This window comes from Xenopus laevis, chromosome 9_10S (genome assembly GCF_017654675.1).
Source record: "Xenopus laevis strain J_2021 chromosome 9_10S, Xenopus_laevis_v10.1, whole genome shotgun sequence".
Taxonomy (NCBI): Eukaryota; Metazoa; Chordata; class Amphibia; order Anura; family Pipidae; genus Xenopus; species Xenopus laevis.
This window is the reverse complement of record NC_054388.1, coordinates 7,121,002-7,134,993: the sequence shown is the minus strand read 5'-3', so window position 1 is coordinate 7,134,993 and position 13,992 is coordinate 7,121,002. Positions and strand designations below refer to the sequence as shown.

General features: G+C 45.1%; 1 protein-coding gene across 4 annotated transcripts in view; it reads right to left on the bottom strand.

Moving 5' to 3' along the window:
* The window catches only part of tlk2.S (tousled like kinase 2 S homeolog), a 38,974-nt gene that overhangs the window by 9,524 nt on the left and 15,458 nt on the right, over window positions 1-13,992 (bottom strand). For 2 of the 4 annotated variants that reach the window (XM_018238123.2, XM_018238124.2), the window contains exons 6-15: window positions 13,406-13,507; window positions 11,977-12,072; window positions 11,613-11,705; window positions 9,963-10,073; window positions 9,499-9,635; window positions 2,853-3,005; window positions 2,682-2,748; window positions 2,492-2,589; window positions 2,069-2,150; window positions 1,883-1,974 (exon numbers count right to left, since the gene is read on the bottom strand). In XM_018238123.2, the coding sequence (XP_018093612.1) occupies window positions 1,883-1,974; window positions 2,069-2,150; window positions 2,492-2,589; window positions 2,682-2,748; window positions 2,853-3,005; window positions 9,499-9,635; window positions 9,963-10,073; window positions 11,613-11,705; window positions 11,977-12,072; window positions 13,406-13,507 (1,031 nt within the window). The remainder of the gene's footprint in view (window positions 1-1,882; window positions 1,975-2,068; window positions 2,151-2,491; window positions 2,590-2,681; window positions 2,749-2,852; window positions 3,006-9,498; window positions 9,636-9,962; window positions 10,074-11,612; window positions 11,706-11,976; window positions 12,073-13,405; window positions 13,508-13,992) is intronic. The other 2 variants (XM_018238125.2, XM_041579258.1) reach the window with 1 other exon arrangement.

Here is a 13,992-nt window from a genome sequence, read left to right as displayed (position 1 = left end):
TGAATAAGTGCGTGGTGGCCACTCCGGGAGCAGTCTGGGCCCTCCGACTCCCATGCCCAAAAAATCCCACACGTACTAAGCGATGAAGGGGCAATCAGAGAAGGGGTGAATCACACACTACAAAGGTCTCTACAAAAACAAGAGACCATGACCCGCTTGCTATGGCAACTGCACCCAACTCACTCCGGGAGCAGTCTCGGCCCTACGGTTCCCATGCATAAAAAAATCCCACACATACTAAGCGATATATACTATAGAGGTCTCTATAGAACCGAGAGACCGTGACCCACTGCCATGGCAACCGCACCCAATTGAGTGCGGTGCTGTGAAGAAGCGCATGGCTGTCACCACTGGGAGCAGTCTGGGCTTTCCGGTTCCCATGCCTAAAAACCCCACGCACAGCAGGCGATGGGGAGGCAACCTAAGGGGGAGTGTGAAGGGAGAAATAATCACCCAGTAGGAAGCACTACCCCTTCCATGTCGTCCGGCCAGCCAGTACTCCTCCTGTGAGGGAAAGGAGACTTTAGAGGCTGGGTGGTCAGTGTTAGTCCACAATAGACCCCGGTGACAAAACCACATTGGGAGATTTCACTATTAACCTCCTACTCAGTGTAAGGGTTATGAGCATCTCCTGGTGTCAGTAAAACACTGACTGTATTGAAGAGTCAGAAGCATGTTCTACCTCCTGAGGACACAACAAAAAACTGATCTGGGCTCCGCCTGCGGGGGGGTATAGCCAGCGGGGGAGGAGCTAGGTCTATTCTTTTTTTATTGCGGTGTCCTCCTTCTAGTTGCACCAGCTATACCCCCAATTGTCCCTGTGTCCCCCAAGCAGACAATGGAGAAATACAGTTTATTGAGATCCATTTTTTAAATCTCTCTCTCTCTATATATATATCTCTCTCTATATATATGTCTCTCTCTCTCTATATATATATATATGTCTCTTTCTCTCTCTATAGATATGTCTCTCTCTCTCTATATATATATATGTCTCTCTCTCTCTCTATATATATGTCTCTCTATATGTCTCTCTCTCTCTCTCTATATGTCTCTCTCTCTCTCTATATATATATGTCTCTCTATAGGTCTCTCTATAGGTCTCTCTATAGGTCTCTCTATAGGTCTCTCTATAGGTCTCTCTATAGGTCTCTCTATAGGTCTCTCTATAGGTCTCTCTATAGGTCTCTCTCTCTCTCTCTCTCTCTATATATATATGTCTCTCTCTCTATTTATACACACATATACTTTTTGATCATGTTAAATGCAGATAAAAATACAGTAAGCATATTTTGTCTAGAACAGTGCTGTGCAACTGGATGCAAGCTGACAACATGTTGCTTGACAAACACAGCTTCCAAAAAGGTGAGCGAATTGAAATTCTATTCAATCCTGTGCCTTCAGGAAAGACCCTGAGCTCCCAAAGGGTGGCTCACTGATCTAGCATGGTATCATAAGAATGTGGAGAGTTATTGAATCAGTAATGTTTTCAGCCTATGCTTTTCCCCCATGTCTGCATGGGTTTCCTCTGGATACACAGGCTTCCTTGTATATGCCAAAAACATACAGTATAAGCAGGTTAACTGACTTTAATAAAACAAACCCTATTTTGTGTGAATGCGACTTTTGTGACTGACGTATAATCTCTGAAAAGCACTGCATAATTCTCCACCTTAAAAATTACAGAACTACGTCTGCCGCTGCAGAATTTTACTAATAAAAGTGTTTAGCTGTTTTACTTCCTGCTCTACCTTTTTAAAATTAATAAATATCCAAATATTATAAGGAAAAGAAACCAGGAAAAAAAACTCATAGTATAGATTCACCAACACAAAACATAGTTTCAGAAAGCTGAACAAAAAAACTATAATTTAGTACTCACTTATGGTAGTTTTCCTTCTTTTCATCCCTCCAATTTTTATTTAATTGGTGAATTTTCACAGCTACATATCTTTGCTCCGTTAAGTCAAATGCCTTTAATGCAAGGAAAAAAGTATTTACAGGTTGCACTCAGGGAGGACAGGTTTTCAAATTAATTCCAAAAATGAGTTTATGAGAATGAACTTACCTTATACACTTCACTGAAGCCTCCCCTACCCAAAAGATGCAGCAACAGATATCGGTCATTTAGCGTTGGATGGTCTTTAAATCTGTAAAGAAGTATTCTTTATCATTTAATAGGTACGACTATTTAATGTTTTCCTTCCTACTATGATCCAATATTGTAAAGCAGGGCTGTCCAGCTGAAAGCCCATGGGTTGGATGTGGCCCTCTAAGGGACATTTATGGCCACCAACCAACTCAAGAGTGTCAAATTCAATTTCTTTGGATAATAGAACCAACATGATATAAAAATGGCCCTCCGATACGTAGTTTGCTAAATCTGCCCTGTCCATGAATTAAAGTTGAACAGCATAATCAATAATCGCACAACAAAAATCAAAGCAACACTAGATGAAAATACTTGGAAGTTTTAATGTGTTGCTCTTACTGAGAGTTATCTTCATTATGTATTCTTTTCAGCTCTCTAATGTGCAAATTCCTCACTCTCTCAAGTCGTTCAAGTTCTGCTTGAATTTCAGCTTCTTCCTGTCACAAAATGTTTAATAGCCATTATAGCAACACAAAAATACATGAATTATACTATTTATGAGCATGTTGCGGAAATATAAAAAGCTTACCTTTTTAAGATGACCTAATCGTAGCTTGAAGATTTCTTCCTGTTCATGGTACTCTGCTAATGTTAACCTAATTGCAAATACATACAATAAGATGCAGATATACAACAGAGAATACAGAATATTGCAGAAGGCACTCTATACTGCAATGCATGATTTATAGACAACGCTTACGCTTCATTTTCTGCTCCATTTGTCTTGTTTTTTCTTTGTTTCTGCTCATTGTTGGCTGGAGGGGTTTGGCCCATTGCAGGTGGTTTCCGTTTCGCCAACATTTTTCGTTGCCTTTCAATCTCCTCCCTTTGGGTATTAATACGTTCTTGTTGCCTGGAGCAAAAATAAAGTGTAGTAAGCCGGCCACAAACTTGACATCTTAAGTGATCTTTTTGCATAGAGACAGTACCCTTTGAAGCTTGCCTTTTTGGTAGAGGAAAAAACAGGATTTTTTGATACTCACCGTTAAATCCTTTTCTCTGTAGTCGATAGGGGGACACAGGGACTCTTGGGGTTTAAGCTCCACCCTCCAGGAGGCAGGACACTATTAATAAAATTAAAATTAAGGGGGCGTGCCCATATAGTGGCTTAACCCCACATGCTGTAGCATTCCTTCAGTTGGTACCAAAGAGACTGCTGAAAGATAAACTGTATCAATACTCAACTAGCAAACCAGTAAATCAGGAAAACGTTTCCATAAGACCAAGTGGTCAACATTTCGCTCAGGGTTGGGAAGCCCTGTGTCCCCCTATCGACTACAGAGAAAAGGATTTAACGGTGAGTATCAAAAAATCCTGTTTTCTCTGTCGTCTAAAGGGGGACACAGGGACTCTTGGGGACTTAACAAAGCAGCCCCAGACAGCAGGGTGGGAGCGAATACAGAAAAGGCAAAGACACGTTACTGTACCACAGTGTGTAGTACTTTGCGGCCAAAAACGGCTTCCGCTGATGAGAACGTGTCCAGTCTGTAGAATTTAGTGAATGTATGAACCGAAGACCAGGTGGCTGCTCTGCAGATCTGGTCCAAGGAGGCCGAGTTGCGCCAAGCCCAGGAAGCACCCAAGGATCGCGTGGAGTGAGCTCGAACATTGGCAGGAGGAGTTCTGCCCTTAGCTAGGTAGGCTTGTCTGATGGTTTCTCTGATCCAACGTGCGATGGTAGTCTTGGAAGCTGACAGGCCCCTCCGAGGCCCGGACGGAATGACAAAAAGGGCTTGAGAGCGCCGATATGATTTAGAACGGTCAAGGTACCAGCGAAGTGCTCTGACCACATCCAGACTGTGAAATCTCCGTTCCTTGTCATTCTTGGGTTCCGGACAGAGAGATGGAACCACAATCTCCTGGTTGACGTGAAACGAGGACACGACCTTAGGCAGGAAGGAAGGCACAGTCCTCAGGACTGCCTTGTCCCTATGGAAAACCAGCAGAGACGGATCACAAGATAAGGCACCTATTTCCGATACCCTGCGAGCAGATGAAATGGCAACAAGGAAGGCAGTTTTCCAGGTAAGCCACTGTTCAGGGACGACACCCAGAGGTTCGAAGGGAGGGTCAAGGAGAGCCTCCAAAACGAGGTTGAGATCCCATCCAGGGACTGGTGATCGATAAGGTGGAACGATATGTTGTACTCCCTGTAGGAAGGTGCGGACTGAATCGTCTAGGGCTAGACGAGACTGGAAAAGGACAGAGAGGGCAGATACTTGGACCTTCAAGGAACTGAGTTTCAGACCAAGTCGAAAACCTCGCTGTAGAAAGGATAAGATCCTGGGAATATTGCATTCATGGAAGGAAAACTTTGATTCCTCGCACCAGTTCCAGTAGCTGCGCCAGACCCTGTGGTAGGCTTTAGAAGACGTAGCTTTGCGTGACTTCAGCATAGTGGCAATCACATCGTCCGCTATACCCTTACGTCTCCAGATGGCCGCCTCAACAGCCATCCCGTCAAAGCGAACAGTCCCGGATTGTGGTGAAATATGGGACCCTGCTGGAGAAGATCGCTCCTGGGAGGGAGGCGAACTGGTTGAGCTATGGACATGTCCTGAAGATCCGTAAACCACGTTCTCCTGGGCCAATACGGAGCTATCACTATGACCGTCGCACAGGATTGCTTGATTTTCTTCAGAACCCGAGGAAGCATTGGAAACGGAGGGAAGACATAAGCCAGGTTGAAACTCCAGACTTGTGTCATGGCGTCCACCCCCAGCGCCGTCGGATCCCGAAAACGGGCGTAAAAGGCTGGAACTTTGCGGTTGGCTCTGGATGCCATGAGGTCGACTTGAGGACGTCCCCACCTTTTCACTAGGTCTGTGAACACCGCGGGATGAAGTTCCCATTCTCCCGGATCCAGCTGGTTCCGACTGAGAAAGTCTGCTTGCGTGTTGTCCACTCCCGGAATGTGTATGGCAGATATCCTGACTGAGCTGAGCTCTGCCCAGGCTAGGATTTGTACCACCTCCGCTAGGGATGCTTTGCTGCGGGTACCTCCTTGTCTGTTGATGTAAGCGACGGTTGTGGAGTTGTCGCTTTGGACGCGGACAGACTTTGTTTGGAGTAGGGGAGACCAATGTCTTAGGGCAAGCTTGACTGCCCGAAGCTCCAGGACGTTGATGTGTAGCCTCGTTTCTGTGGGAGACCAACGGCCTTGTACCGACGAGTTGTTCCACGTGGCGCCCCACCCGAGGAGACTTGCGTCTGTCGTTATCACGGTCCAGTCCGGAGTTGCCCAGGACTGGCCCGTCGTCAGATTGTGGTGGTTCAGCCACCAGAGGAGTGACTCCCGTGTTGTCCGCTGTAGAAGAATCCGTTGGGACAGGGGACCCCCTTTCCATCCCGACAGAACGTTGGCCTGTAGAGGTCTCAAATGGATTTGAGCAAAGGGAACCGCTTCGATGGACGAGACCATCAGACCGAGTACCTTCATTGCGAGGTGGACTGTGGGGTGCCGGTCTTGAAGGAGGAGATTGACTTGCGCCCTGATCTTCCTCTGCTTGTCCAGGGGCAGCGAGACACGTTGAGTCAGTGTATCGAATTGGAGACCCAGGAATAGCATTTGGTGACTGGGTGTCATGCTGGATTTGTTCCAGTTGATGGTCCACCCGAAGCTCTGAAGCAGCGATATCGCTTGTTGCATGTCCCTTCTGCTCTTCTCTAGTGTTGGAGCCTTCAGGAGAAGGTCGTCCAGGTAAGGTGTGATCGATATTCCGTGGAGTCGTAGGGTTGCTGCCGTCACTGACATGAGTTTGGTGAACACTCTGGGGGCAGAGGAGAGGCCGAATGGGAGTGCCACAAATTGGTAATGGAGATTTCGGAATGCGAATCTGAGAAAACGATGGTGAGGAGGCCAGATTGGAACGTGGAGATACGCGTCCTTGATGTCGAGGGACATCATCAGTTGACCTGGTTCCATTCCTCGGATGACTGACCTGAGAGTTTCCATTTTGAACCGGACTGACCGTATGTGTTTGTTGAGGAATTTCAGGTCCAATACTGGTCGGAAGGACCCGTCCTTCTTTGGAACCAGGAACAGATTGGAGTAAAATCCGCAAAATGTTTCTGACGGGGGAACTGGAATGATCACTCCATTCTGTTCCATGCTCGTAATGCAGTCCAAGAAGGCTCGGCCCTTGGCTGGGTTTGAGGGGACTCTGGACATGAGAAATTTTCGGGGAGGAAGAGAAGCGAAGTCCAGGTGGTAGCCCTCGGAAACGATTTCGGTTACCCAAGCGTCTGAAGAGTATCGTATCCACACCTCCCGGAATCTCAGCAATCGTCCCCCGAGCGGTTGCAGTGACCCCGGAGGGGGTGACCCGTCATCCTGAAGTGGCCTTGTCGGCTGGAGACTTGTTGTGGAATTTGTTGTTCTTCCACGATGGCCGTCCCTTGTCGTTTGGTTTAGAGCGAAACTGAGAACGTTGGGGAGGACTGTGCCGTCTGGAAAAACGTCCAGTGTGGCCGCGAAAGGACCGACCGCGCCTGGAGGAAGTCGTGGGTCTTGACTTGCTTTGGGGGAGGAAGGTGCTCTTCCCTCCCGTGGCCTGTGAGATTATCTTTTCGAGCTCCTCACCAAAAAGTCGCTGTCCCTTGAAGGGTAGTGAGGTAAGGGACTTCTTGGAACTGACATCCGCAGACCAGTTCTTCAGCCAGAGCGTTCTGCGTGCTGCGACGGAGAGCGCTGATGTGCGGGCAGTAATCTGTGCTGTATCCAGGGAAGCGTCGCACAAGTAAGCTGCTGCCTCCGCGAGGGACTGTGCGGAAGGCAGGATGTCAGCTCTGGGGATGCCATCTTGAATATCAGCAACGAGGGATTCTGCCCATGCCTGAATGGCTCTCGCTACCCAGGCTGAGGCGAGAGCTGGACGAAGGGTTGAGCCAGCGGATGAGTAGACTGCCCTGAGGAAACCTTCCAGACGTCTGTCAGATGGGTCCTTGAAGGCTGCGGCGTCCGTGACTGGTAACGCTGTGGATTTAGATAATCTCGAAACTGGTGCGTCCACAGTTGGAGGCAGTGACCATTTCTCTACCAAGTCCTTGGGGAATGGATAGGATTTCGAAAATTTCCGAGTAGCTTGGAACTTGCGCTCCGGCGAATTCCATTCCTCTTGTATTATGTTAAGGAGTTGGTCATGCGAAGGAAAACATGCAGAAGCTTTGTGTTTTCTTTTAAACAGGTTAGAAGATGAAGCCTGTTGTTCAGGTGTCTGTGTGATTTTTAGCACGTCCATCACCCCCTTGATAATGCCCCTCTACGTCGTGAGGGAGTTCCTTGCTTTTGGAATCTTCCGCATTATCCTCCTCTGCTTCTGAGGAAGCATCAGAAGGTGGGAGTTCCCCCTCTGAATGAGAAAAATCCTCTCCAGCTGACGAGACGTCAGAGGGGGTATGGGTGTCGGTGTCACCCCTGGAGCTGGGAAGCCTTTTACGCTTTCCACTGGCTTTGTGACCTAGTTTGGCTAGGGCTTTGCCCAAATTGGTGGCAATGGAAGGAAGGCCCTGCAGGGATGCCAGGGATTGGGAAAGTTGAATGGCCCATAGGGGGGCAGGGGTTCTGAGGAAGTGCCCGCTACCCCATCCATTGCATCCAAATCCTGTGCGGTTTCCCCAGATTCAGGGACCGTTGGGATGGACCCCTGGGTGGGCGCTGGACCCTGCCCCTTTGAACAAGATCTGCAGAGCGGGTCAGCCTGGCCCCCAGGGATTTTTAGGTGGCAGTTTTTGCAGGTAAAGTAAGTCACCTGTGCTGCTGGTGCTCTCCCCCCAGCCCTGGGGAAAAGTCCCCCTGACTTACCTTCTGCCATGTGAACAGTGGCTGAGGTACCTGCTGAAGTAATGGCCGTCAGGAATGTGCTTGGTAAAAGGGGTGCCTAGAGGTAACCCAAGACTGCTGCCTGAAGGTAGAAGCCTAATCCCCAAGAGCAAGTGGCTCCCGTGGCTCCGGGTCAGGAGGAGGAGGGCTGCTGGCAGAGTGGAAGCAGAAGAGGAGGATACAGTAAGCGGCAGCTTACTGTGACTGCGGGAAGTGGCGGGAGGAAGTTCCGCGCCTTCTGAAGCCTCCTCTACGCTTCGCGCCGAAAAAACAAAATGGCGCCTGGAACGCATCAGCGCGATGCGTTCCACTGCGCGCAGGAGAAAGGCGCGCGACTTCACCAACAGCCTGCCTGTGTGGGAGACCGTCGGAGGGAGCAGCGAATACATCGCTTAGTGCAGCTAGGTCTGGGCTGGGGTGAGGGGGGGGGGGGGGGGAGAGCACGCCAGAACACGAGTAGAATATTATATCATACTCACTGCTGGCTCTTCACCGGTCAGAACATCTGCTGGCCCCAGTGGGTTGCAGGGATTTTTCTGTGCAGGTCGGTTATAGCCTAGAGGGCTAGAATATGACCCCGGTGAGAGATCCCTCGAGGGGGGGGTACACTCAAGGGACAGGCAGTCCTGCCCTGGTGACACCCCATAGATATGCTTCTGTCTTGAAGCTGGTATCCATCCTCCTTGAAGCAGGACACTTTAAAAACTGAAGGAATGCTACAGCATGTGGGGTTAAGCCACTATATGGGCACGCCCCCTTAATTTTAATTTTATTAATAGTGTCCTGCCTCCTGGAGGGTGGAGCTTAAACCCCAAGAGTCCCTGTGTCCCCCTTTAGACGACAGAGAAAACTATATAGCCTAAAGTACAGCCTACTTTTACATTCTTAGTAAGAAATGTATACAGGTAAGGGACCGGTTATCCAGAATTCAGGATGCACCGAATCCAGGATTTGGTTAGGGATTCGGCCGAATCCTTCTGCCTGGTCAAACCAAATTTGCATATGCAAATTAGGGAAGGGGAGGGAAATCGTGTGACTTTCTATCACAAAACAAGTAAGTAAAAAAATTTTCCCCTTCCCACCCCTAATTTGCATATGCAAACTAGGATTCGGATTCGGTATTAGGCCGAATCTTCTGCTTTCCAAAATAGTGGATTTGGTGCATCCCTATCCAGAATGCACGGGACCTGGTGATTTCCGGACAACTGATCTTTCTATAATTTGGATCTTGCGCAATTTGGAGATGCACAAGTATAAGGCAGCTATTAAATAAATAAAAAAAACTTGGGGAAACCATCTATCATAACCTAGGAGTAAATGTATTGAAATATATGACCATCCACCTGAAGTATTTTGACAATTGTTCTTATGTATTTTTATGGACTGCTTATTTATTGTGTTTCTGGCCCGCCAGATTTCAGAATACTAAATAAATTGTATACTTTCATCTTTTTAAAAATCAGTATTCGAAGACCATTGTTGCAATTACAGTAGGCACACATACTGCATTCAGACTATTCCTTACTTGATGAGGTTCTGGAAGGCATAACCATCTGTCCATTGCTCCGTGAAAGAGGCTCCATGTCGGACAGTAGTAAAGTGTCCCAGGCGCAGACGATCCTGCATGCTCTTATCCCGACATGCCATTTTCTCCTGTTTGGACTGGTTAGAGAATACAAAATTAAGTTGTTTGCAAAACCCTAAAATAATTTTGCACTCCCTAGCTCTTCCAATAGGGTAGCAGGCTCAGATAGTTTGACCATTACAGAATTAATTAACCAGTGTGACTTAATTCAATCGACAGAGGAAAATGTAATTTCCCGCAGGGCAGAGTGTAACAATAGTAGTTACCAGATTGTATGTATAGCAGAGGCTAACATTTTGGGGCAATACATGGGAAGTTTAAAAAGTTAGGCTCAATCTGTGCAGAAGCATGCAACCGATGGCTACAGTTTCAGTTTACTTATGCTTATTAAAGTAAATGTTTACCTTTTCTATGAGCAACTTTTTGCTCATTGTTACGCATCTGTTTAACCGTTCTTTATACTTTTCCAGCATTTTTTTCTGCTCGTCCATCTGACGCCGTAGGTCACAGTTTACCTGAAATGAGAGAACACATCAGGAATCAGAAAATGTGTTAGTCATTTAAGTAGACATGTACTGTGTGAATAATGAGTATGTGACTGTATTAAACCAAAAAAATAAATAAATAAACAGTACAGGATGCCACCCAACAAACTGTTACCCCAAGTAACAGCAAAGTTGTTGTGGTCTACCCACAGCCTACTGTACTTATGATTAAAGGAGAAAGAAAGCTACGGAGGCATTTTATTGCCAATAGATTAGCTGCAATAGAGCAAGCTAGAATGTTATATTTATTCTGTAGAATTTTTTACCATATCTGAGAAAAAAGCTCTAGAAACTCTCTGTTTGTTTAGTATAGTAGCTGCAGTATTAACATGGTGTGACATCACTTCCTGCCTGTGTCTCTCCCTGCTCTGGGCTCAGATTACAGTAGAAAGGGGAGGGGGGTGGGGAAGAGGAGCAAACTGAGCATGCTCACGCCCAGGGCAATGAGGTTTAAGCTGAAAACAGGAAGTCTGATACAGAAGCCCATGAGTACACAATAGAAGGAAAGAAATGTGCTGTTTCTTTTGACAGAGGACTCAGAGCAACATTACTTTGGGGGTTTACTGGTATATTTATATAGACCTTTCTGATAAAGCTTACTTAGTTTTAACCTTTCCTTCTCCTTTAAAGGAGACAGTTTCTAGAGCTATTTACTCAGGTATGGTAAAGCATTCTGCAGAATAAATATAGCGTTCTAGCTTGCACTATTGTGGCTAATCTGTTGGCAATAAACTGTCTTGGAGCTTTCTTTCTCCTTTAAAGCTGGATTTTCAGATGTATATAAGAAAACTAGGAACTGTTCCCAAATCTCAACCATAGTGGCTTATAGGCTGAGACCCTGAGACTACGGATATATGGGTAGATTGAAGAATCCACTTTAGTCCAAAGATAACTCATGCACTTTATATTATTTATAATAGCATACATAGAGAGGGCGATTTTAAAACGCAGTGATCTTTTTTTTCACTGAAGTTAAAATCCAGCTATTTTTCTCCAAAGAGGACTATTTCCTGCTCTCAAAATAAATAGTGAAGAAGCAAACAGAACAGGATCACAATGATAGTCTAGTCATGTAATATGGTCAACTATTAAACCAAGGAAAAGTGACAATATCGGATCTTTAGTCGGGGGTGGGCAGTTTAAAGGAGAAAGAAAGAGGCTACTCTGGTGTTCTGCTCAGGAAAACAATTGGAAACCTTTCTCACATCTTTCCTAAGCAGAAGAACATCAGAGCAGCATCTTTTCTTTCTCCTGACAACTTCCTTGACTACTTGGTGGTCAGACTGGTGGGAAACTGACCAGCAGGTGGCGCTGTTGGAACTAAATTCATTCATATTAACAGTACATGTATCTCTTAATATCTTGGAATAAAAAGAAAATAAATAATGAATGCAAATTACATCAGTTTTACATTCACTTATTTTAAAGGTTTATTTATCCTTTAAATAAAGCTAGGTGATTTTGATCCAATTGGCAGGCTTATAACCAACAATGAAGATGAACGCTCACCCTTAATAGGTCATCTATCCTTCCCTCCTTCTTTTCAAGGTCAGAACTTTTGCTGTTTTCAAGAGCAGATATCTTATCCATCGTGAGGTCAGACTAAAAAGCGGAATTAAAAATATCGTCTTTCATTCCTAGAATCATTAGCATTAGAATGCATATACATCTTTCAGTTCAAAACTGGCACAATGTGTTAACTGAAATTGAGAAAAATATAATCGGTGGCAGAGTTAAAATTAAAAATATAACTCCCACATTCAAGTAGTAGACAAAACCATGGAAATGCCAAATATAAAAACAGTTCTTAGCTGAAGTTGCTTAACCACAATTAAAATAATCAGATTTGGCAAACATCTGACAAGCCACTGACCTGTGTGCACCTGTGCTGGACGGAAATAGGTTTAAAGGAGGCGCAGGAATGCTCTGGGTTCACTGATGCAATGGAAGGAGGGCTACATTGCTGACTCTACAAGTAAAACAGATAAAAAAAATCCCATACAAGATATTTAATGCTAGACAAAACACTGTGGGTGCCAGGCGAGAAAAGCAGGAATGAAAAAAAATTAACAAAGCTTCTATGGAAGCGAAAGACAAGCTAGCAACACACAGCAAAGGTAGAGCAGCAACAAGAGTAGCTAAAAAAGGAACAGGTAAATAAAACCCACTATCACAGAAATTGAAATATTACTATTATTATTATTATGACTGTAAATTAACATATTTATCATAAATCTTCAACAGGCCATACACTTTAAGCTCCCTTGTTTTGTAAGGTACTGGGTCAAATAAGGTTGATTCAAGTATTTGGCCCTTCAGTAACTTCTTATATCATACTACAGACATAAGGTACCCCCAGTCCTCACCAGACAGGATTTTCTTACCAGTCTAAAAAATGCTTTTTATTATAGGGGTAAAATGTTTTTTTTGCCTTCCTCTGGATCAACTAGCAGTTAGGCAGGTTATATATAGACTTATAAGGTTTAACGTCTTTTTTTCAGTCTAACTTACTATGTTATGTCAGGCAGGCAGTTAGGAGAGCTTCATACACAAGACAATAAGTCTCAATGAAGACTGGTATGGCCACCTTTCTATGTTGTAACAAAGGTGTACTATCAATATTTAAAGGAGAACTAACCCCCCCTGTACCCTTCAAAAATATCTGACCTTTAAATGCAAAGCGACGAAAGATGGTGATGGGAGCTCCGCTGAACTTCTCTGCATTTAAGGGTCAGATTTTTTTTAAGGGATTTTTTCTTACTAATGCACAACGCAGGGAGCGGAGCAATGCCAGGAAGTTAAGGGGGGTTAGTTCTCCTTTAAAAGAGAACTAAACCCCCTTGCTAATAAAAAAACCTAACCCTGCTTCACCCGCACAGGTGTTTACACAAGTAAATGCCCCTAAGCGGGTAATTACCCCTCGTTGCAGAGTCATCGGAACTCACAGAGGCTTACCAGTTTGTATTTGAACACTGAACTGTTCCTTTAAAATGGTTTAGAGGACTTTCAAATCATACACTCAAAAGTAAACTTTGCAACGGGGAAGCAGCAGAGTATTTGTAATAGGGATGCACCGAATTCCCTATTTTGGATTCGGCCGAACCTTTTGCCAAAGATTCGGTCGAATATCGAACCGAATCCTGATTCGCATTTGCAAATTAAGGGTGGGAAGGAGAAAACCTTGTTTTGTGACAAAAAGTCACACAACTTCCCTACCCTGAGCTAATTTACATATGCAAATTAGCATTCGGATTCGGTTCATCCGTGACAACTATTTACAACACCCAAAAGTGAAGGCGTACCGGTAAAGGTAATGGGTTTGATAAGGAATGTTGCGGTGAAGATCGGGCCACAGGTGGCACACTTCTGCCTGGGCTTGTCCCCGGTCCACTTCCACAAGCAAACTGTACAAACGGAAGACAAAATGCTTTGGAACAACTATAAAGTAAAACAATAGCAGCATGCATAGAACTGAACGGGTTTTATTCAGTAGCAATTCTGTTTCTGTCTTGTATTAGGATTCTGCACTGTACTCAATACATCTACCCTGCAAATTCAGCCCCATAGGATGGAAATGGGATCCCACTCCTCCATTCGGTGCTGACTATTTATATCATATGGTACAAGAGTACACCTTGGTCTTAAAGGGCAAGTCCTATTGCCCGAATGGACCTTATTTATGAAGAAAAATGCCAGAAAAAATAGGGTCGGGCAAACTTCTGAGCTTTCCAACAACTCTGAATTGTTTTGGGCAAAAACTAAAAAATTTTCGTAGTTTTCGGAGATTTTTGCGCAGAAACCACAAACTCATCAGATATTGGAAAGGACATCAGCGCAGACACTGGGACCTTCCCCATTGACTTATAAAAGGACCTTGAGAGATTTTAGA